The 22,193-nt window shown below is 36.6% G+C and overlaps 1 protein-coding gene across 12 annotated transcripts in view; it reads right to left on the reverse strand.

Annotated features, from left to right (window-relative positions):
- Nucleotides 1-372: 372 nt before the first annotated feature.
- The window catches only part of LOC109621260 (probable 3',5'-cyclic phosphodiesterase pde-5), an 85,577-nt gene continuing 63,756 nt past the window's right edge, over nucleotides 373-22,193 (reverse strand). For 11 of the 12 annotated variants that reach the window (XM_029872390.2, XM_062851669.1, XM_062851668.1 and 8 more), the window contains 6 exons: nucleotides 14,562-15,136; nucleotides 13,808-14,507; nucleotides 13,349-13,743; nucleotides 2,938-3,096; nucleotides 2,609-2,863; nucleotides 375-2,551 (listed from right to left, as the gene is read on the reverse strand). In XM_029872390.2, the coding sequence (XP_029728250.2) occupies nucleotides 2,288-2,551; nucleotides 2,609-2,863; nucleotides 2,938-3,096; nucleotides 13,349-13,743; nucleotides 13,808-14,507; nucleotides 14,562-15,136 (2,348 nt within the window). In that variant the 3' untranslated portion in view covers nucleotides 375-2,287. Of the gene's footprint in view, nucleotides 2,552-2,608; nucleotides 2,864-2,937; nucleotides 3,097-13,348; nucleotides 13,744-13,807; nucleotides 14,508-14,561; nucleotides 15,137-22,193 lie in introns of all 12 variants that reach the window. The other variant, XM_062851664.1, reaches the window with a different exon arrangement.

The raw sequence follows: 22,193 nt of genomic DNA on the forward strand, positions 1-22,193 counted from the left end.
TTTTTTGATAAAAATCTTTCCTGTTTGCAAAATAGAACAGATCGTTCAAGGACATCACAAGGTCCTCTAGTAACGGTTTTGCTTTGGGGTTTCGCTCTCAGTTTAGCCATTGGTTGGACTGTAATTGCCTCTTCAAAGGAAACACGTTTTACAGAAATTGATAAATGATAGTGTTTTTTTTCATGGTCACAAGCTGATTTTACGCCATTCAACATATATAACCCCTTAAGATTTCACTTTTCCGCGCATTTTTGTCGGCTTTTTGTGTGTTTTAATAACGTGTATTTTAATTTTTGAGCTAATTCTACACTTTAAACTTTTTTGTCGGTTCCACAGATATTCTAGACATGCCTTTAGTAATCCTACATTATAGAGATCTGCGGAGGCGGCCATTGTAAGCCAATCGTGCAGAAAGAACTGTCAAAGTGTGAGCCAAATGAACAGGCTGATCGTTCGTAAGAAGGCTTCGATTGAACGGTATTGCAATCCGAACTAAATAAATACAAATTATTTATTTTTAATATCGAGAAATTGACGGTATATGTAAGTTTAGTAAAAAGATAGAATTTAATTAATTCTGCTTTCAAAAGCTCAAGCTTATGACGAAACTTTTGTTGCTGCACTTCTCGAAAAAACTTTCATTGCTGCTTCTTGCTTCATTTCTGCCGATATGTTTAGCTTAACACTTTGCAATAAATTTCAGATTTCATCGATTGCTCCGCTATTTTTTTCAAAATTTTGAAAAAAAAATCTACCATAATTAGAAAATGTAAACAAAACAACTTGAACCACTACGAAGTCACGCACAAAGTTTGAACATCTAGCTTTGCAGCAAGTGTTGGCAGCTGATGTAAACAAAATGAACAGCGTTGCCGAATCGACATATGTAACTTCCGCTTATCTCTATGTAGAGGATTTCTACATGCCTTATATTTAACGGTGTCAGTTATGTCTATAAATTTAAAGAATGTCGGTACTAGCATATCAGTCCCATTTGTTTTTTAATTCTTTTGAGTTAGGATACAAATATATTTTTTTAATTTGTCAATTCAAATGATGAATTCGCTCTGAAAAAAATCCAAATATAGGTTCACACTAAGTCTGTGTTAGAAAGTTTTAAAGTACTCACAACAATTACATTGACATTACGTGCTCTACACGAATGATTCTCTTCATAAAACAAAACTACAAAGAATTCTAAAATAGCGGCTCCAATGGCCAAATCACGTTCGAAAAACCTCTAATTAAAATAATCGTAGGCCAGCTCACCTGATCATGCTAATCTGAAATGTTTTGCTAGTTAACTAGTTAATCGGCTGGTAAATAGGGGTAGTTCTGCTATTTTTGGCAGCTTTGTTCTCTTCGTCATCGGGTGTTTTAAAAAACCTGATGAACTACAAGTTTACGTTCCAAACTGAATTGTACAGCCTAGTTTCAGGCAATTTTGTCGACAAAAACCCAACTGCCAAAAATACCATCGGCGCCAACATTTCAAAAGGGCGTAATTTCTTTTGCAGCCAGTGCCTTCCCAAAAAACATTATTGTTGCACAACAGATGAATAAGCCGCTGTATAATTAATAAGCCTAATTGTATAATTAAGGTGTTATACAGCTTATCATTGTTAGTTGGGTTGTTACAAAGCTGTGGATTGTATTTTGTTCATCTCACGCAATTCACATCCATCAAACAAAAAAAGAAAAGATTTTATCTTTTTATTTGTGCTAATGGATTATGGGTAGTACGCTGATCGTAAGAAATTTCTTGGCCTATCTCGATGCGTGGAAAATTCAGGCAAGAAATCGCTCAAGAAATAATGAAGCGTCGCTTTTTTTTTCTCCTGTTGGGGACATAGTACCACTGCGACCATTAATTTGATCTATTGTGGTGTAAGCGTCGCTTTATTCCGGATCCTAGTACGGAGCTGAAACGAAACGTCAAATCAAATGGGGCTTGCTGGGTTAAATTTCTTGATCATTCCGGTCACGGAAAAATAATGCACTGAACGAAAATTACTTAAGCGATTCCGTTTGAAGTGCATACCTCCCATTACTCGGAATGAGGACGATGAGATACGATTAATAGTTTTGTGTGAAGGAATTGATTGCAAAAGCAGTTACGCCTTTTTGAAATGCTAGTGCCGATATATACAATTGTTATTCATTTGTCAGACTTCTGCCTTTGAAGTTTGTATACAAATTTGAAATTGCGGGCTCCAAGATGTTTCACCTTAAGTTTGTAATGCCAGACAACAACACATTCTTAACAATAAATATTTTTGACTAGACTTTAACTCTGTTGTTGAGCCTTCTTTTGATTCTCCTGTGAAATTTGCTGCCACCGTTCTAGGTTTTCATTACACATCTCAAGCATCGGTTTCGTTTCCGGAATAAGTCGATGCAGAAGCGTATAGCATGGAATACAAATACCGTTGAGAAAACCTAGCTGAGATGCAGCCTGCTGTTCAGGTTGATCACGATCCATCATTGCAATTGGTTGGCGTCCTGCCTTTTTCTCTTCGTCTCCTTGGTCATAGAACTCGGCGAAAATTACCTACGATAAATTACAATGAGTGATTTACATGTAGATGAACAAACACATCGTTCTCACCTTCACAGTTTCAGTTTGTACTGCCCAAGGTTTCGCCGAAGCAGATAGGTCAGCTCCGGTCATAGCGATTGTTTGAATCAGCATTCGATGCTCAGCTACAGTCCAGGAAAATTGCTCATTGTCCACTAATTTGCTAAGCTTGTCCTTATTAGGGAAAAATAGTGCGAGGTCCGTTGCTAGGATACAATGTTTGATTAGGCTTAGCACCTGTTTGTATTCGCTACTGTTTAGTTTGCCGAATATGTTGTGCCCTTCCTGTTGAAAAGCAATATAGAAAAAAAAAACTTCAAATATCACTTGAATATAATAACCAAAATAACGTTACTTACCTGTTGAAGTATGGTTACCGTTTGATTGAAATGATGATGCTCCATGGTTGAAGTGCTGTAAATGGCAGCCAATGGGGACTCAGTATCCAACATAAACTTATTATTCTTGCCCCGATGGTCCAAATCGTGACAGAGAGATCCAATAAATAATGCCAAACACTGAAAATATTCATAGCTATTTAGGAAATAATATTTTTAAGCTAGAAATTAGGTTTTTTTCTACTCAGTCAATCAGTTAATCGGTCAAACTCATTTGACGGATCTCTAGATTTATGCTCACAAAAACGATAGGCAAAATCCGTTATTACGCAAGTAGGCACCAGGTACCTTCACCTTAAAGTTTGTTTTTTTTTTTCATTTTGGCCACTAACCTTTACAAGACAGCGCCTGGAGACAATCAGAATTTTCAAACCATTGAAAAGTGTACAGGTCGCTCAATTTTATATCTTATATTGCCCATTTAGTTTACCATTGGACTGCGCACGTAGTCTTCATAAGTGCGAAAACGTTGATTGGCTTTTTTAACGGTGTTGAGATAATTGCATATTCTGAATCTGCATGCCAAACTGAGCCGAAATCCAAATTTTCATGAATTTTGGTGCCCGGGAACCTATTTAAAAATCAATTTGAAGTTTGTATGGGAGCGATTTGATGAATCACCCCTCGTCGGATTTTGTACTGGGCGGAGCTGTCAAGCAGTTGCCCAGCTGTCAAAAGGTGATTTGAAAAAATCTCTTTAAAATTAATTTTAGGTTTAAAAATAAAGTTCTAAAAATCTGAAAAAATCATAGTGGCTCAGAAAAAAGTGCTCTTTTGTTTAAAAATGAAAAATCATTGATTTTTTCTAAATTTAAAAACCCAATTAAAGTGCGCAATTGCATCAAATCCAGTTTATGTCTTCGGTGCAACTCAATTACACATTTATTTCGGCAATACTAAATAAACAAAACAAAACTCACAAGCTCCAGTTGCAACATCAAACAAGATTTCCTCCTGCAAAAAAGGCAAGATTTACCGAGTCTCTACGAAATCCCGTTGTTTTCGGGAGCGTATGTTATCTAAGAGCAACCTTAACGGCGGCTATTATTCGAGCAACCCGCGCATTTTGTCTTAGAGCACCGTTAACGGTACCTTACCTCAATTATTTTTGATTTTAACATAGTATTTTCTGCGTGTTGTTTTTGATAAATAAAATCAATGAAATGGTAGTAAGACGATTGATTTTGCACTAGTAGAATTGAATATAATCGATATTTCCGTTTCATAATGGATTCGGACGAGAAATGTGAATTTAATTTTCGCAACTCGTTAAAAATTCTAACACCTTGTAAACAGCTCGCTGAACACCCAAACAAAGTGAGGTTAGATAAAGGTGATTGCAGTACCCTATACTTAGTAGGATGAAAATGGGAGCCACACGCTTAATAAGGAAATCAATACCCTATGTGACTCTGGATTAGTATGGCCTGGTTTTACATCGATTCATTGTTGATATTTTTACTATGGTAGCCTTTGGGCGCGCAATAAAACGCGTAGTAAAAAATCAAATATATTCATATTTATTTTGAAGTGCTAGAATATAGACTAATACACTGTCATGAAAACAAAGTCATAGTCATATGGAATACATATATCGGCACCAACATTTCAAAAGGGCGTAACTGCATTTGGAAGTAATACCTTATTTCAAAGCTGTAGGTCGACTGCCTCCCTTACACTCAAACCACCGTGGTTGTCGGAAAGAGGAGAGTTTTTCCCATCTGGTACTTGTTGTGAAAATCATGGAAATCATAACACATGATCCACAGCTTTAAAAGAAGGTGATGATTCCAAAAGCAGTTACGCCCTTTTGAAATGTTGGTGTCAATATATAACCATTCACCTATAGTAATGAGCAAATCACATTCAGGAATGATTTTAAGAGTTGGGCCATTTTAGCCCACCTTGGCATTTTGGACTTTGTTCTCCTACATGCAAAAATGGTCATTGGGAGAGCAAGTTCTCAGTTAACATCTGTTGGAGTGTTCATAGAATACTAAACTGAGAAGCACGCTTTCTCCCGGTGGGGATGTTACACCAAGAAGCAGATAAAGGCAAAGATTCTACTATTATTAATTCACCGACAATCAACGGAATATCGTTATTTCATTTGCAATTTTATGAAACATTTCAATTGGTAAAAAATTGTGACTCTCGCAGCTTTTTACGCTGCTTAGTGAATCCCCTCATTATTTTTAGCTTAAAAGGGATCAACAAGTTTCACGTAAATATTCCTCTGAAATGAACTTTTGTATGTATAGTTTTGAGCAATGTACAATCCCGTTCAAAAGTTTGGGGTCACCCCCTCAAAAACATGTCATTTTTTTAGGCCCATATCTCCGCCAATTTGCGTCCGATTTCAAAACCCTAGGTTTCATTCAAAAGATAATAAGTCAAAGAAACTTTGAACATGATTTAAAAGAAACTTTTTCAAAAAAAAAAATCGTATGTAAACTTAACCCAAAGTTGCCAAATTTTCTAAAAAATGAATATAAACTTACGGCAGTGTCGCTGGAAGTTGGGTCGACCAAATTTTAAGATGAGAGCGGTAATATGACCCATTTTCTATTAGCTTTCAACTGCTTTTTACAGAACTTAGCTAAAAAATCTAGAAAAAAAGTTATTAAGTAAATTAATCCTTGATGTCATCGACCAAAAGTTTGGGGTCACCCCTCAATATGATGTATCGGCCAAAAGTTTGGGGTCACTTCCGTAAATCATGGAAAAGTGATTTGGTGATATCTTCGTCATCTATAGTTCAATTTTAATTATTTTTGGCTCATTTCAAAGATAATTTACTAAATTTACGTTTGATGTCTTTAACTTAACGTATTTAACGATTTTTGTATATAAAAATGTATATATAAAGTTAGCACATTTTACCACGCTTTAAAAAATGAGACAACTTTACGTTAAGTTTTAGTGTGTATATTTCAACAAATATGTGTGGTTCAATGTCTATGCAGTAAGTACCATTCATTTTGTTTCAAATAAGCCAAGAAGAATTAAAATTGAATGAAAGATGACAAAGATATCAACAAATCACTTTTCCATGTTTGACAATAGTGACCCCAAACTTTTGACCGATACATCATTTTGAGGGGTGACCCCAAACTTTTGGTCGATGACATCAAGGATTAATTTACTCAATAACTTTTTTTCAAGATTTTTTAGCTAAGTTCTGTAAAAAGCAGTTGAAAGCTAATAGAAAATGGGTCATATTACCGCTCTCATCTTAAAATTTGGTCGACCCAACTTCCAGCGACACTGCCGTAAGTTTATATTCATTTTTTAGAAAATTTGGCAACTTTGGGTTAAGTTTACATACAATTTTTTTTGAAAAAGTTTCTTTTAAATCATGTTCAAAGTTTCTTTGACTTATTATCTTTTGAATGAAACCTAGGGTTTTGAAATCGGACGCAAATTGGCGGAGATATGGGCCTAAAAAAATGACATGTTTTTGAGGGGGTGACCCCAAACTTTTGAACGGGAGTGTATGTCTGAACATAACTGATTTACAGATTTATAGTTACAAGAATAGGGTAATTGTTCCCATCGTTGTGGTAGTACCTATTGTTGCGGTAATGGCCAATTGAGCACTTTTTCGACTGAAATGTTACCAAAAGGTATTTTTAATAGATGTATTGTGCTTAAATTATGAGATTGCACCATTTGTTTGCTTAAGATTTGCCCAAAAACCTATTTTAAAAAAATATTTTCCCTAATATGTTTGCTGCTGTGTTCCTATTGTTGCGGTAGTGTTCCCAATGTTGCGGTATCCCATATGATTTCAATGGGATACCGCAACATTAGGAACAAATACCGCAACATTAGGAACAAATACCGCAACAATAGGAACACAATGTTCTTTTATATAAAAACGAATAAAATGCTCATAACAACCTCAAAGTGGCAATATTTCGTTATTTTCCCGTAGATAAAGGATAGATTTTATTGTTTTCAATTCAATCCAAGTAAAAAATTTGCTTGGGGCGATACAATTGTGGTTTAAGCATGAACCCAGTGCTTAACTCCTCCATGATCGGATCAATTACCCTAAATATGCATTACAAACTGTAACACTAATTTACAAAATAAAACGAAGGTGGTGAACTTCTGTCAACGACCAAAATTTTTAAAGCACAATTTAGCACTGATTTCGAAACCGTGTTTCAAAAAATTTTAAGTAGAACAGTTTTTGAATTTTAGCTCAATAATGAGTTTTACAACTTTTTAAATTATGGAATTTACTAAAATTCAAATCACGGTGCTCCCCAGACCGTTATTATAAAATAAAAATCTCCATCCAATCGGTGCCCACCATTCGTTTTCTATGACTATCCTACATGTCTGGGCAAAATTTGAAAAAAAATCGTAGGGCCCATTTTTGAGTTAGGCCCTTTTGAAGGGCGTAAATCCACATATTCTGAGAAAAATCAAAATATTTATGTACTCAGCCATTTTTAAACGATTTTGATGATTTTTTTTCAAGGAGAATTGTATTGCATTGAGTATTAGATATGTTTGACATAGTTTTTGTTGAACTTTTTGAAGAAAATATGAACATTTTTAATAATGGACTACCCGCTTGGCGCACACCCACAGTTGATCAGCAGGAGTAAATCCATTTAATTTTGTATTAGTAGGCACCATTATGCACAACCACTACCAAATATTTTTTTCGAATAATGTATTCCACTTCGATAAATTTGACTTTAGATGCTATTCGCCATACAATATTTTTGCGATTTACTTTTAGCGATTTTTCGCGCATAGACGCTAGCGCCACATTGGTCGATGCGGAGAGTAGGAAAACAGCCGATGTAGTTAATTCATTGACATAAATAAATGTGAATTTATATGAAAATATTTCAATAATGTTTGTAACTTCTCAAGATAAGAAAATCGTGAATATAAATAAACAAAAAGTAAATGAAGGAAATGCACATTATGTGGAAGAAGAGTTTTTTTTTTATCTAGTTCATTTATTCGGGGCTCAATCGCGTATAACGTTTTGCGGATCCGAAGATCTTTTATGTACTAAATGTATACAATATACTCACGATAACAAATTTTTAATCATATCGGTTAGTAATGGGAGGAAGCCACAATATTCGTGGCAGCTCGAGGTTGGAAGGTTACATTTTGAGGGATGGATAGGGTAAGGGTTGAACCAAAGGTTTCTCTGCAGCTCATCCGGGGCGAATCACATCTTGCTAGCGTAGAAGAAGAGTTTAAATTGTTTTATGCAATTCAGTGTTATAATTTCTATTTTATCTGACTCATTTCAGTATAATAATGACCTACTTTTCCGTACTGATTCATTATGCAACTGAAATGAGTTGCATTATGAAAAAGAGTTGCATAATGTTCATAATGCAACTCATTTGGGTTGCATTATGAACATTATACAACTCAAATGGGTTGCATTATGAAAACACATTGCATAAAATTTTGTATGCGACTCGTTGCAAAACTCGATTTTTTCAGCACTTGTAGTATTTATCCAACTCGGCAAGCCTCGTTGGATAAATGTACAACTCGTGCTGAAAAAATCATCTTTTTGCAACTCATTGCATAAATAACTATTAAGCCCTTAACATACTAGTTTTATTTGCTGAAAAATTAAAAAACGAATAAATTCTGTATAAAATCAGGAACACCAATATGTGATAATTTATAAAAATTCGATTGACAATTGCATTTAATCTAATTCGATAATCACAAGGTGCTTTGTTCGAAACTAATTGGCTGCAGAATCTTTATTTCAAGTGTGAAAAGATGCCATGCCATGGTGAAATTGAGTTAATGTTAATCGTTGAAGTGAAACGAAACACAGTCCCCTCAAATTCAATGGCGTTGAGTATTAGGTTCAATTCCGCAGAATAGTAATACTAACCACAAGCGGTTTTAAGGGTATGAGTATGATAAATGCCGAATTGCTGACACTATGTGGACGTGTATTGCAAATTAAAAGACTCTAATGCAGAAGCAAGTCTGTATATATCTACTTTTACAGAGACATCTGCATATTTTATGTGAGTGATTTTTTCAATAATTTTCGCAGCTCATTTCAACTGGCGCTATCTAAAGTCAACGTAAGGTATCTGTTCCGGTCTGTTTTGTGTATTATTTTTGTTGTATTTTGTAAGAAGTGAGAATAAATCATAACAACAAGAAATAAATCAATCGGTGGCCATCTTAACTCACTCCACCTTTTGTCCACACAATATTTTCAACATTTAAGGGACCGGAATATTGACATTCTTTCTTTCAGATGTCGATTTATTAATAACTTTAAATCCATTTTTTTTTTGTTAACAAATGCAAAAACTTTTTGTATAAATGTATCGGATGTATGGACATGGTATTAAGAAAATAACTTTTTATCTGTTTAATACCCCGGACAGACATGTGATACGAGTGTGATTCCTGTACAACGGTACGCACTGTCAAGAAAATTCTAACAAGACTGACTTGAACTGAGAGAATTTTCAGTATGGCACTCATTTCAAGTGCAGTGGACTACCAGTTTGGCGCGCGCCCACAGTTGATCAACAGGAGTAAAATCATTTTATTTTGTATGGCGAAAAGTATCTAAACTCGAATTTCTCGAAATGAAAAGCTTTTACCGAAAAAATATTTGGTCGGCACCAAACCGGTCATCATTGTGCACAACCGCTACCAAATATTTTTTCGAATAATGTGTTTCACTGCGAGAAATACGCCATTAGGTGCTATTCGCCATACAATATTTTTGCGATTTACTTTTAGCGATCTTTCGCGCATAGAAGCTAGCGCCACATTGGTCGATGCGGAGAGTAGGAAAACAGTCAAAGCATTTAATTCATTCTTGAGAATGATTAAATTTTATAAGTCTCGAGATACATAAAACACTGGCAAAACGATTGATATGTTGTAGCAAATATTTTTAAACCCATTCCTTTGAATAAGATATTTTGTTGGGAACTGCTCTGCTTCATACTTGGGTATTTATTTTGTGTTTCATTTATGTGTGAAAAAGAACTTATATGGATAAAATTTCAAGGTTCTAACTTTTTTCTACAATTTCTGTTATAACCCCTAAAATTCTATTTGAATTCCCTCATCACTTTTATTATGTATTAGATATCTTTATATTTTCTTTTCTTAACACCGCTAGCCATGATGGTCTCCAATGGCGGAAGGTCCGAAAGAGCTTGAAACTATTGAGAAATCATCATGTCTACAGGTCGTAAGCCCTGATAAAGTGTGGAACGTTTTGATGGCTGTGATCCCTGACCATCATGTCAAAACCCAGGGATACCCAAGTGACCATACTGTTAGGGTGTAGGGGTTGCATGTGTGAGGCGCATATATTGACAGGCATTGCTATGGACCGTTAGGGCTGAGTAGGGTCGAGGAATGGATCTACGATTGCTGAATTATACTGAAAAAGTCGTGATTCAGCAGTGGTGGCACCGCTTTCCGCTTTTGTTCGGCCTTGGTGGTTTGTGTGGGGTGGTGCGTGTCGGTGTGTGTGTGTGCTTTGTGCGTGCGGTGCTTACGGCTTCAGCAGGGTGGTTACTTGAGTAGTGTGGGATAATTGGGTTTGGGACTAAGGGGTCGTCGTTGATAAGGCCGACATCATTGAGTGCTCAGTGTTGGCGGTTGTATTGGTGACGATTTCTTCAGCCTTAAGATCTCATTTATACCACGCACAGATTTTTGGGAAGAGGGAGTACTTTGTAATGCAAGAGAGGGATTTAAACTCTGCGTTACGGGTTGGGCGAGGTCATGCAGATTGACTCAACCCAGGTGACCGTGCGGCTCGGACAGTGATGCATAAATGAGTGCGGTGTGGGTGAGGTGCGCTGCCCTGTGGGTGCAGTTGAGTCCGGGTTGGAGTGGAAAGAGACCCTTCTCTACTCTAGGTCGGTTTCGGTTGTACGGGCGTGGTAGTGTTTGTCTTATTTGTGCCGTGTTGTGCGTGATTTGCGGCTCGAGCTGCGTGGTTACTTGGGAAGTAGTGTGCTCTGTAATCTAGATTTTGGTTTTAAGGTGAAGCTAAGGCTGGGCTGAGCCTCGGATTTGTTGGGCGCAGGTTGGGAGAGCTGGTGGCAGTTTGTGCTGGGGGGTTTACTCGATTGGTTATTCACTGATGGTGGCCAGTCGATCGACTTATCGGCGCTGCCTGTCATTTGGTTCTTGGGGTTTGTGCTCTCGAGGTTCGGGGCGTTGCTTCGTTGTATCTTCGCTTTAATACTAATATTCCTTGTTTGATTTTACTGACTGTTTTTTTACAGGCGTTTAACTCATTCTATTTCATAGATTGCCAGATTTAAGGGTAATGGTTCAATAGGGTGTTAGCAATCAGAGTGGATTAGAACGAGTTGGCGCCTACAATACACCAACACTAACACACATACACCAATACTTACACGCACACATGCACCTACAACTAGCTGTAAAAGACCAGTGGGCGGGACAATGGTGCCTACCCAACAGTTGTAGGTGGGGTGTTTGGCTTAGCTACATGACTTGGTCCGGCAAGCCCATAAACATCAATTGGTAGACGTATTGCCTAGTGAAAAGACAACGCAGATGGGCGAAAGCCAGGGGATGCGTTGATAATAGCAGAATAATAGCAGAATAGCAGAATAGCAGATATCTTTATATTTTCTTTTCTTGAAATTTTGTCCGCGTTTTATTATTATTTGAAGCAAACATAGATGTTCAGAATTTATTGTACTATTCACGTAATAGTACTCACTTATCCATATTACAACACTCAAATGTTCACACTTTCATTAAAAAATCTAGACTAGCATTTGAAAATGACGTAACAACCATTGAAAATTTCTGCAACTTATGACCGGTAATAGAGCAGACTCCCCTGTATCTGATAACGGTTTATGTTTTTATAAATAAATGGATACACGTGTAAGAGGGACGGAAGAAGCTGAGACGTGCAATGGTTGTTCCGCCCTTTTCACATGTTGGTAGAAATCAGTCAAAACTATGTTTGATACTACTGGTACTCAATACAAAACTATTCTTCGTGAAAATATTTCATCAAAATCGTAAAAAAATGGCTGAGCACATAAAAATTTCGATTTTTTTTTGAATATATGGCTTTACGCCCTTTAAAAGGGCCTAACTCAAAAATGGGCCCTACGATTTTTTTCAAATTTTGCCCAGACATGCAGGATAGTCATAGAAAACGAATGATGGGCACCGATTGGATGGAGATTTTTATTTTATAATAACGGACTGGGGAGCACCGTGTAAATATCTTGCGTTCATAAATTAAAAGCTGAATATAATACCATTCAATCATCTGAATGCAGTTTTTGCTCAAGATTGATTAAATTCAAGATATTGGCGAGTTTTAGGGGCAATCTCCTTAAATTTTACCAAAATTTTCAAAAAATATATGAAGAAATGTATTTTTTTTTTTTCAATAAGTAAAAAACAATTTAAAAATTCTTTCTCAACGTTTATTTGACATATTACATGTAGGCAAGTTACAGTAAAAAATTCAGCTCAATCGTAGCATTGATTACGAAGAATGAGATCTGTGAAGTTAGCGACTTTGCTTAAAAATAGAACAAAAATCGATTTCAAATCATCAACCTTGTATGGAAAGTCGAAAAAAATTCCGTTCCACTGTAATTTTTTTCCTTCGCGTTTTCGAACTCAGGGCATGATTCTACACCAAAAATGATCATCAGCTTAGCGAGTTCAAAAATGCTGTAAACTAGTGTAATCGGTTGACTCAATAATATACATATTTCTGAACCATTTCCCTCTTCGTTATATGAAGAGTTACTTAGTAGAGAAAATTAAACTTGTCCTTGAATCAAACGATGCACACTATGCGGGAATAATAGAACATTATTACCATGTTTAACGTGTTTTAGATGATAAAACTTCATACGGAGCTGCACCTCACCACGCTGCATGGCCCTCACGAATCTTGATCCACCAGAAACGCGAAACGCAAACAGTAGTGGGTACGTGCTTTGAATCTTAATATTGTCTGAGTTTTTAACATTACATGCAGACGACAATCGATACGTGCCAGATACTAAATATGGGACAAGAGTTGCAATGTAAACGAATCTAATGACAATGACAATGACTTTATCATTGAATCACGAAAAAGTGAACGGCAGATTTGAAGGTGATGGTGCTTACAGGACATTACAGAATATATAAATCTTCTGGGTATCTTCATCGGTTTTTGTCAAGGGTTGCAGGACGATTATTTGTCTCGAATTTAGTCTTAGTGTTGTGACGGGTAAGGTAAATTAGAATTTAAGGTGTTAATATCTTGTATTGTTTGCATTTGTACAGTTAAGCATAATAATCCTATGCGAATTAATCTTACCTCGTTTGGTCGGAACACGTTTGGACAATTTTTAATAATACTGTACATAGTGTTTGCCACCGAGAATCCATGTGTCCAATTGTGGTATGGGACACGCCTATAGTTTTTCTTCACCGTTAAGGTGAACCGTATCAGACTATTTTTGTCGAATCTGCTCAGTCCAAACAGATCCTTAAACATGAACACACTGTAGATGGCCTTCTGGAAGTCATCTATCACAAACGGACTAAAATCATAACTGTCGATGCCTGGTATCTTTAGCGGGATGCCTTCCACGAGGCATTTTTCCACTTCCGTTTCGGAGCATGTGTTGTGGTAACTTAATACTTCTAAAGCTACCCGATATTTTTGTTCAGATCTTCGTATTTTGTCGTACAGTTTTGCGTGATGTAGAGCTGTTAAGAAAAAAAAATCGAATATGTTAATCATAAAAATAATTGTTTAAAAACAGTGACTTACCTAAACCACAGTACACCGCAAACATTTCGAAGGCTTCTTCATCCTCCTTACTGAAGTAGCCTGATCGCTTATTTACCATTTGGACAACGCCAATGATATTACCTCGTATAAAGATAGGCATACATAAAATGGATTCGGTTTTGTATCCGGTTATTTGGTCTATTGTTCTATTGAACCTGGAATCTGCATATGCGTCGACTATGTTCAAAATTTCACCAGTCATGGCTACTTGACCGGCAATACCGGTTCCTAGCGGAAATCTTATTTCTTTTGGGGCCTTGTTCAGCTCGTTTTCGTTTTCGTTCATTGCAGTCTTTTCGTCACAGCCAACGTCGAAGATAGTTGCATACAACTCCTTGCTTTTAGAATCCACAAGGAACAGTGAAGCACGATCTGCATCGACTAGCCGTTGAGCAAAGTTCATCACCTTTGACACTAACATGTCCATGCTAACCATATCTTGAAATATGGACTTGACCACCGCTAACAGAAAATCGTTAAGTTTTCGCTGCTTTAGTCCGACTAGATTGAGATGTGCGTAATGTATTGCGATACCTCCCCAAACCAAGTAACTACAGCCAATTTCTTCATCTTCCTCATAAAATGGTGATCCACAGTCACGGCGCCACAATTCTAGGACAGCGACTAGTGATCCATCTGGATATACAATAGGCTGACACATTACATGTGCCATTTCACTCTGTAATGTAATGTAATTAACTTTTTGAAATTGTTTCAAAAGTAACATATTTACCTTGTCTAGCACATCATGGCTTAATCGTTGATCGTCATCTCCCTTCGAGAATCGTATAGGTTCCCTCGTTTTCGCGACATAGTTCGGTATCGCTGCATCTGATTTGATCCTGAGTGGTTTTGGGTCTCCGTTTTCGTCGATGAAGCTGTTACTGAGACATAAATGTAATGCATCTGAATCGGATGCATCCGTTAAGTATAAACGAAAACCATCCGCATTGACGGCAGAGCAAATGCAAGACGCCAACTCCCAAAGCACGTGCATTTTTGTAGGCCTTAACTGCAATGAGTGGATAAGATCTTGCAGCATCTGGCGTTTATCAGCGTGTACGCAAAACTTCCACCGGCTGAGACTTGTTTTGCGGCCATTTCTGCTGACAGATTGGGTTACTTTTCTGGATCTCTGAGTTTTCCGTATCATCCACCGTTCCAACTGTTCGAGTTGGATTTCATCCATAATGTATGTATCCAAGAACTCAGGGTTGCATTGTAAATATTTCGCCACCTGATAAGATGTAGGTTCTCTATCGTCAGCATTTGCATGATTCCGGCTAATGTGCTCATCACTGTGTGGACCTGTAATGTAAAATGACATTGTTCTCATTTTTTGCATGCTATTGCAATTATACAACTGTTAGAAAAAATAAAAGAATATATTATAAAATTGTCTATTGATTACAACAAAAACTGACTTCATCGCGAAAAGTATTCAGGTTGTTTGAACTGTAAAGTAGGAAGCTTAAGTCTCGGAAAAATTAGAGAAAACTCAGAGTTGTGTTAATGAAGAGTTTGGACACCCAGAATATTCCAAAAACGTAAAACAAAGCCAATTAACCTTAAAAGGTCCGGTGAGCATTGAGATAGAGCCTAAACAAAATTGAAATCTCCATACAAATGGCTAAACTTTGACTCCCCAGAAGTCTTGAACAGGGTTGTGAAATGTCATGAAAAAAATGTCATGAAATTTTCTAGTTCTAGCATTACCATTTTGAACCTTCAATCACAGACGTCGCACTCTATCCACTACCCATCGTCCCACATTTTAACGGACTATTCAAATATTCTGTAGTTCTCAAATCCAAGTGTTGTTCCAAGTGATACGTCTGTTTGTCTGTGCTTCAATAATACTAGTTAGAAATGGTATAACAACGATATTGTTGATTACAACCCAGCTCTTGAATTTCCCAACAAAACAATAATTGTAGATGATTAACCTGGGCTTGTTAGGGGAATATCTGTAAGTAAAAAGAAAATCGCGTTAAGTACTGTTCCTTTGAATTCCACTAAGAATTTGCCTCCTGTGACAGATACGTATTTCGACCTCAACTGTAAGGTCGTCTTCAGTGTCTTGTACGTGACGTAGACTCGAGTCGAGTCGAGCTACATGATTCATGGTCAAAAAATTAGCTATTTTGGCGAACGCAATCAAAAGTTATACAATATTTTCTGTGTGCCAATTTCATCGTGGACACCCTTTACAACGTGATACCGTTGTATTTGGCTCCAATGGGTATGTTTTTGGCACCCTTTAGGGCGATTTTAGTTTGAGTAGCCGTATAACTTATAACAGCAAGTGGGACTGGATACCAACGGTGTGTGAAACTGCATTTCTTCAAAAGAAGCTGGACTGCGGGTTTCATAGAAAGGTAGATTGAATGCCATTTGGTATATCAGAATAATTTTCAACGCCCACGAGAAATACCTCAATAAGAACTTTACTGCCCATAACTGCATATTTGTAACATTTGCAATTTTTGTCAAAATTGAGTTAATACCGGGGCTCATCTCTAAATCATCAGTACTTACATCTATCCAAATGAACTTTACAAGTTTGTTCCAAAAAATGTGAAAAAAAATACCAAGTCGTTTTGTCTCATTAACAAATATTAACGAATGTAACCGCATAACAGTCACACTGGAAATACATAACGCCTCATAATGTACAACCAATCATATTCTGCTCCAATATTTTTTGAACTATTCGCCCAGCATACAAGAAGAGCTGTAGAAGATTTCATTGCAAAGTAATTAACTTTGAATTTTTGCCAAATTTTTGAAATTTAGATCCTTTTCCATACTAGTGCAAGTTGCAAACTTTGAGCTCAATTTTCTCCAATGCCTACTTTTGTCGAATGTGACTGTTATGCAGTTATGGGCAGTTTAGTCGTAATGATGGTTACAGGTATTTTAAACAAGTCAACGCTTCATATCACAATTAATTTTAAATTAATCATTATCAATGCCACACAATCAAAACTTATACATTAAGGTATACCGGGGCAAGTAGAAACAGGGATGGCAAGATTAAACAGCAGGTTAACATGATGTTTTCTATTGATGATAAACAATTTGATTGCCATAACACATAGTTTTTGAAACATATAATCTTTTAGCGAAGAATAAGTTTCCAAATTTTACTGAAATCTATTTTAAAACCTCGCGTTTCATCTTGCCCCACCCGTTTCAACTTGCCCCGGTGTACCTTACAATGTCTGGAAGTTCATATTCTGCGTGGGTTGCCCACTAACCTAGACTTAAAACCATTTGGAAACGTTCGGAGGGCATTTATTATTGACTGCAAGCTAGAAATCACAAGAATCTCGAGATAGCTCTTATTGACATTTGATAAAATATACCCAAAATCAAACTCACAAACTCGTGTGATCTCGATTCTAAACCAAACTAACACCTCTGCTAAGCAGAATAATGAAGGATCCTGGTGATGTTATTACTTATTACGTCTGAAACAGAACATCAATCTTTCTTAGGAAGGTCGACAAAGTGCCTATAATTTTGGCCGAACAATGTCCGACCAAATTCAAGATTTGAATTCGTTCTCCTTCGTTAAGTTTTGCTGGACGTTTGAAAGAATGCAATTTTGTTTTGTGATCAATAAACACTTATAGGTATTTTGGCCAGTATTGTATGTTTAAGTTTTAAAAACACGCAAAAAAATGGAGCGCCGAGGAAATGGAACATCTTAGTTTATAAAAAAAAAAACTTGTAAAACGATTTAAAAAATGTTTTTTTTTTCTTCCACACTCTTGAAATTACGAAAGTCAGCTTGAAAAAAAAACAACGCGGCCAACGTGGTCTACTTGCCACTGAATGACGTGGTAATCTTAATCCTTCGAAAAGAAAATAAAAGGAAGTAACATCATTTTTTTTTCGAAGAAGCACGTCAGCATAAATTTGTGCAGAAGTCCATAGTTTTGGAGCATAACTGTAGGATCGTAGTAGTTGGATAGTTAGAGATTATGACCACTGAAAATGTAATTTAAATATATCTAAATTTAACTATACCTACTAGCTCATTTCAAAAGCTGAATCTGAGAATATGCTTCATATATGAACAATTTGTGCGGCTAGACCAGTTCTACAAGAAAGTCACGGAAATCTACTCTTTTTCGCATATTTAAGGTAAATGTCACGGACTATTTTCGAAAAATGCCAATTGATATTCATGATGAATACTAATTGACATTTTTCAAAGGTAGTCCGTGACATTTACCTTAGATATTCGAAAAAGAGCGGTTTTCCGTGACATTCTTGTAGAACTGGTCTAGCCGCACAAATTTTTCATATACCACATCCTAAGGTTCAGCTTCTAAAATGAGCTGTAGATGGTTTAATTTAGCACTGAACGACAAGCACAAACAATAAAGGATTATTGTTATTGATTCATTATACTGAACATAAGAGACCCTGCAATATCAAAAAACGCACTGGTCACATTACCGATCACGGACTCAATTTGAGCATTCCAATTCAGTTTGGCATCCAGAATAAATCCTAGCTGTTTGACCCGATCACTAGGATGCATTTGTATCCCTCCAGACCGAAAAAGTTTGAATCAGTACTAAAAAAAACCCTTCTCCTCCTGCAGATTTAATAGGCTGAAAAGTTCTATGCTATTATCCACTCTGATCTTCGTGAAGATTTCATCAGCTCAATATCCCTTTCGTGACGAACCAGCACAATCGTGCTGTTTTTCGGTATTGGTTTTACACATTTTTTTCAATTGTTTTTTTCTCAAAATATGTGAAGTAAGTATTTTTTATGATCGAGTTATTACTCTAACTTGTATTTCTGAGCCTCAGCTTTCGTTGGAATTGTTTATAAAAAACGCCACAATTAGTCAAACAAAAAGTAAACAATCACCCTAGAAGTTGAAAAAGTTTTATCTGTCGTATTTTTCTAAATATTTGTTTAATCCAGTTATGCAGAGATGAAAATCGATAGAAAAAGAGTAGTTTTGCAAAACGGCGAAGAAAAAGTGGTGCTTTGTTGAAAATCACAAGATTTCTGGTTGGTCAAAGTGGGACCAGCACAATTGTGCTGTTCCGTCCCCAAGGCGGTCCAAGTTCCATCGAAAATTGCCTATGCTTAGGCGTTTCATGGTATAGAAGATTGATTATAAATATTAAATCACTACAAAGTGATAGTTTGTAAAAACTTAGACGTATAATTTCATTTCAAGGAACACGATATCAGCTTGTACGAGTTTTTTAAAGAACTTTGAATACTTGGGTGAATAATATTACTCCATATTATCGAAATCATGAATTAGATTGGAACAGGGATTTGCTGATCTTATTATCTTCTTCTTATTCACTTCTATGATTTGAATACCCTGTCAAGCTGATCTTGTGTTGATTTGAAATTATACACTGAGCGGAACAAGAATAGCACCACCCTCTTTTTTCACAGTATTTTTAGAATTTCGATGCCAATTATGCTATCTTTGGTTGAGAATGGTAGTACAATCCATTTCGCAACTTTACAGTTGATTACGATCAAATTATTGTGGATCATTCACATTTAGGCCGAAAAATTCATGAAAAAATGAACGAAATAGAAATAGCACCACCATGTAATGAAAACAGCCTGTAAAAATTTTAACAGATTTTCGTATTGGCTTTGAGTCAGTTACAGACAGTTCCTATCGGGTGGCGGAGTGTTATTCAAAAAGTAACGGAAGAACCCTTTGTTTCCCAGTATTCGAGTAGTAATGGGTCAGGCGCAACATCTTACCTTCGAAGAAAGGGTAAAACTCAAAACATACCATGACGCATGCCTCTCTTCCAGAGAAATCGGTTGTAAAATCTTTCGATCTCATACCGTAGTCGTAAGGTTTTTGAAACATTTCGAAAATATTCATCACACAGACAAACAAGGAACGAAAAGTAAGCTCGCGGAGAAAGATAAGCGAAGAATTTAAAGAGAGACAGTGAACAAGAAAAGAACAGCATTCCAAATTCGTGCAGAATTGCAATTTTCGGTGACAATACGACGTGTGCAACAAATCCTGTCAAGCAACAAGAACCTGAAGTAGCACAAAAGGCTTGGCAAGCCCAGCTTGATAGAGCGGCATATCAGTGAATCAGTTCAGTTTTGCTGAACATTATGTTTCCTGGACGGACGAATGGAAAAATCTACTATTTTCGGACGAAAAAAAGTTCTATTGTGATGGTCCAGATGGTTTGCAAGACTACTGATATGGTTTTCGAAAAGAACCGGATGAAGATGAACCGGAACTTTGGTGGTGAAACACTGATGATTTGGGGAGCTTTTACATTTCGGGGAAAGCTTTCATTGACGTGGATCTCAACGAGGATGAAGTCAGAGGATTACATTGAATTGCTGAAAATAAGCTTTATTGAACACGGCGAGTGTTTGATGGGCCCAGATTTCGTCTTCCAGCAGGATAATGCCGCGATTCACAACTCTAAGACTGACTAAGGCCTGGTTTTCTAACGAAAGCATAGAAGTTCTCGAGTGGCCCGCTTGTTCTCTGAATCTGAATCCCATAGAAAACCTTTGGTCTATTCTTGCTCGTCGCGTTTATGAGAACGGCAAACAATTTGACAACGATAACATGCTGATTCGTCGTATTCGTGTATGCTAATCGAGTAGGGTACACTGGAAAAATTGATTTTGTCCATAAAATCACGGCTTGTTGAAGTAATTCGAAACAATGGCTCGTATGCTCACTACTACGATCTAAATAATAAATTTGAACTTGTTTTTGCTGAAATATAAATAAACGTTGATCAAAAGTTAAAGTGGTGCTATTTTTATTTCGCTTATTTTTTCATGAATTTTTCGGCTTAAATGTAAACGATCCACAATAATACGACCGTAATCAGCTGTACAGTTGTGGAATAGATAATTCTATCATTCTAAATCGAAAATTTAAAAACTGATATGGAAATTAAAAAAATATAGTGAAAACACAGGGTGGTGCTATTCTTATTTCGCTCAGTGTACGTCTAAATTTCTACAAACTAACACTTTGCAGTGATTTAATAATTACAATAAATCTCCTGTACCATAAAACGCCTAAAAGTAGGCAATTTTTAGCAATTACTTAGAGAACATCGACCGGCTTGAGGACGGACCAGCACAATTGTGCTGGTCCTATTTTGACCCCAAAAAGTGCATAGGTGGATAAAGTAGCCGAAGTAAAGAAAGTTTTATTCTAGAGGACGTTAAGTTATTAAGAGAAAATTTGAGATAATCATTCTTTTATGGTCCGTCACGAAAGGGATATGAGGCGGTGTACCACGACATCCTTCACCTTCCAGTGATCCTCACTTTAAAACCGAACCTGGAAAAAGAGTTTCCAGAATTAATTCCAAAGCTTCTCTAGGAGTTTTGGTAAAAGCCCGATCGTCATGTTTCAGATTTCCTAATTTATTTCAATAAGGCATTTTACGAAGTGACAACAATGTTGCTGGTGATATTGATTTTCATGGGCTAGGACGCTACCTCCTGTCCAAATTTCATTTATAAAATCGGCTCGTAAAATGAACTATTGTTTGCAAAAGCGTTTTTTGTAGTCTTACGACTACAGGAGTACTGTTTATGTTTTCACAATGTCAGCGCCCAAAATTTGCATTGATATTTTCGTATTTTGTTGTGTTATTTTGTCAAGTAAGTCCTGTACTGAGTACACTCTCTTGTTTATTTTGCTTTACTGAACATTTTACGAGAAAATTTTCTAAGGCGCTCCAGTTTAGAGTTCCACCACGGAAGGTAGACTAGCAGTAGACGATTGTATAGTGAAGCAACTGCTGTTGAAGGAATTGATGATACTTTCATTTGCTGTTCGAGAAAATGATTCTAACTTTTGCGTTGAACCACAGTAAATGACTGTGAATTTAACTTTTTTATGGAGACTGACTGGATTTACGGAAACTTGGCCTTTTTGGCTTTCAGTTACAGAAAAGCTATTCTGAATCATTGCCTACTTTTCGATCCTGTGGATGGGATCCTAATCAGGGCTCGATATGAATCAATTAACTTGTAAAGATCGTGTTGATCACATGGTGAAATTTCATTAGGGTTAGAAACCGGATTTGTATCATTGGAGCACCATGGTTGAGATGGTGGATAGGTAGTATGCTTAACCGTTCGAGTCGCAACACTTATTTTATGTTTATGAATTTAACATTGATCTCAGTTTGTCTTTCTGGGATTTCTAAATGCGGTGCTAGGATTATCTTCCTCGCTTTATATGATCAGAAAGTCTCATCTAGCACGTGCCAGTTTGTGATCTTGTCAAAGATTGGAGCGATTGGAGTATTGCACAGTGTTAGATCCAATGCTTCTTGTCTGACTGCATTTGGAA

This window comes from Aedes albopictus, chromosome 2 (assembly GCF_035046485.1).
Source record: "Aedes albopictus strain Foshan chromosome 2, AalbF5, whole genome shotgun sequence".
In the NCBI taxonomy this organism is placed as follows: Eukaryota; Metazoa; Arthropoda; class Insecta; order Diptera; family Culicidae; genus Aedes; species Aedes albopictus.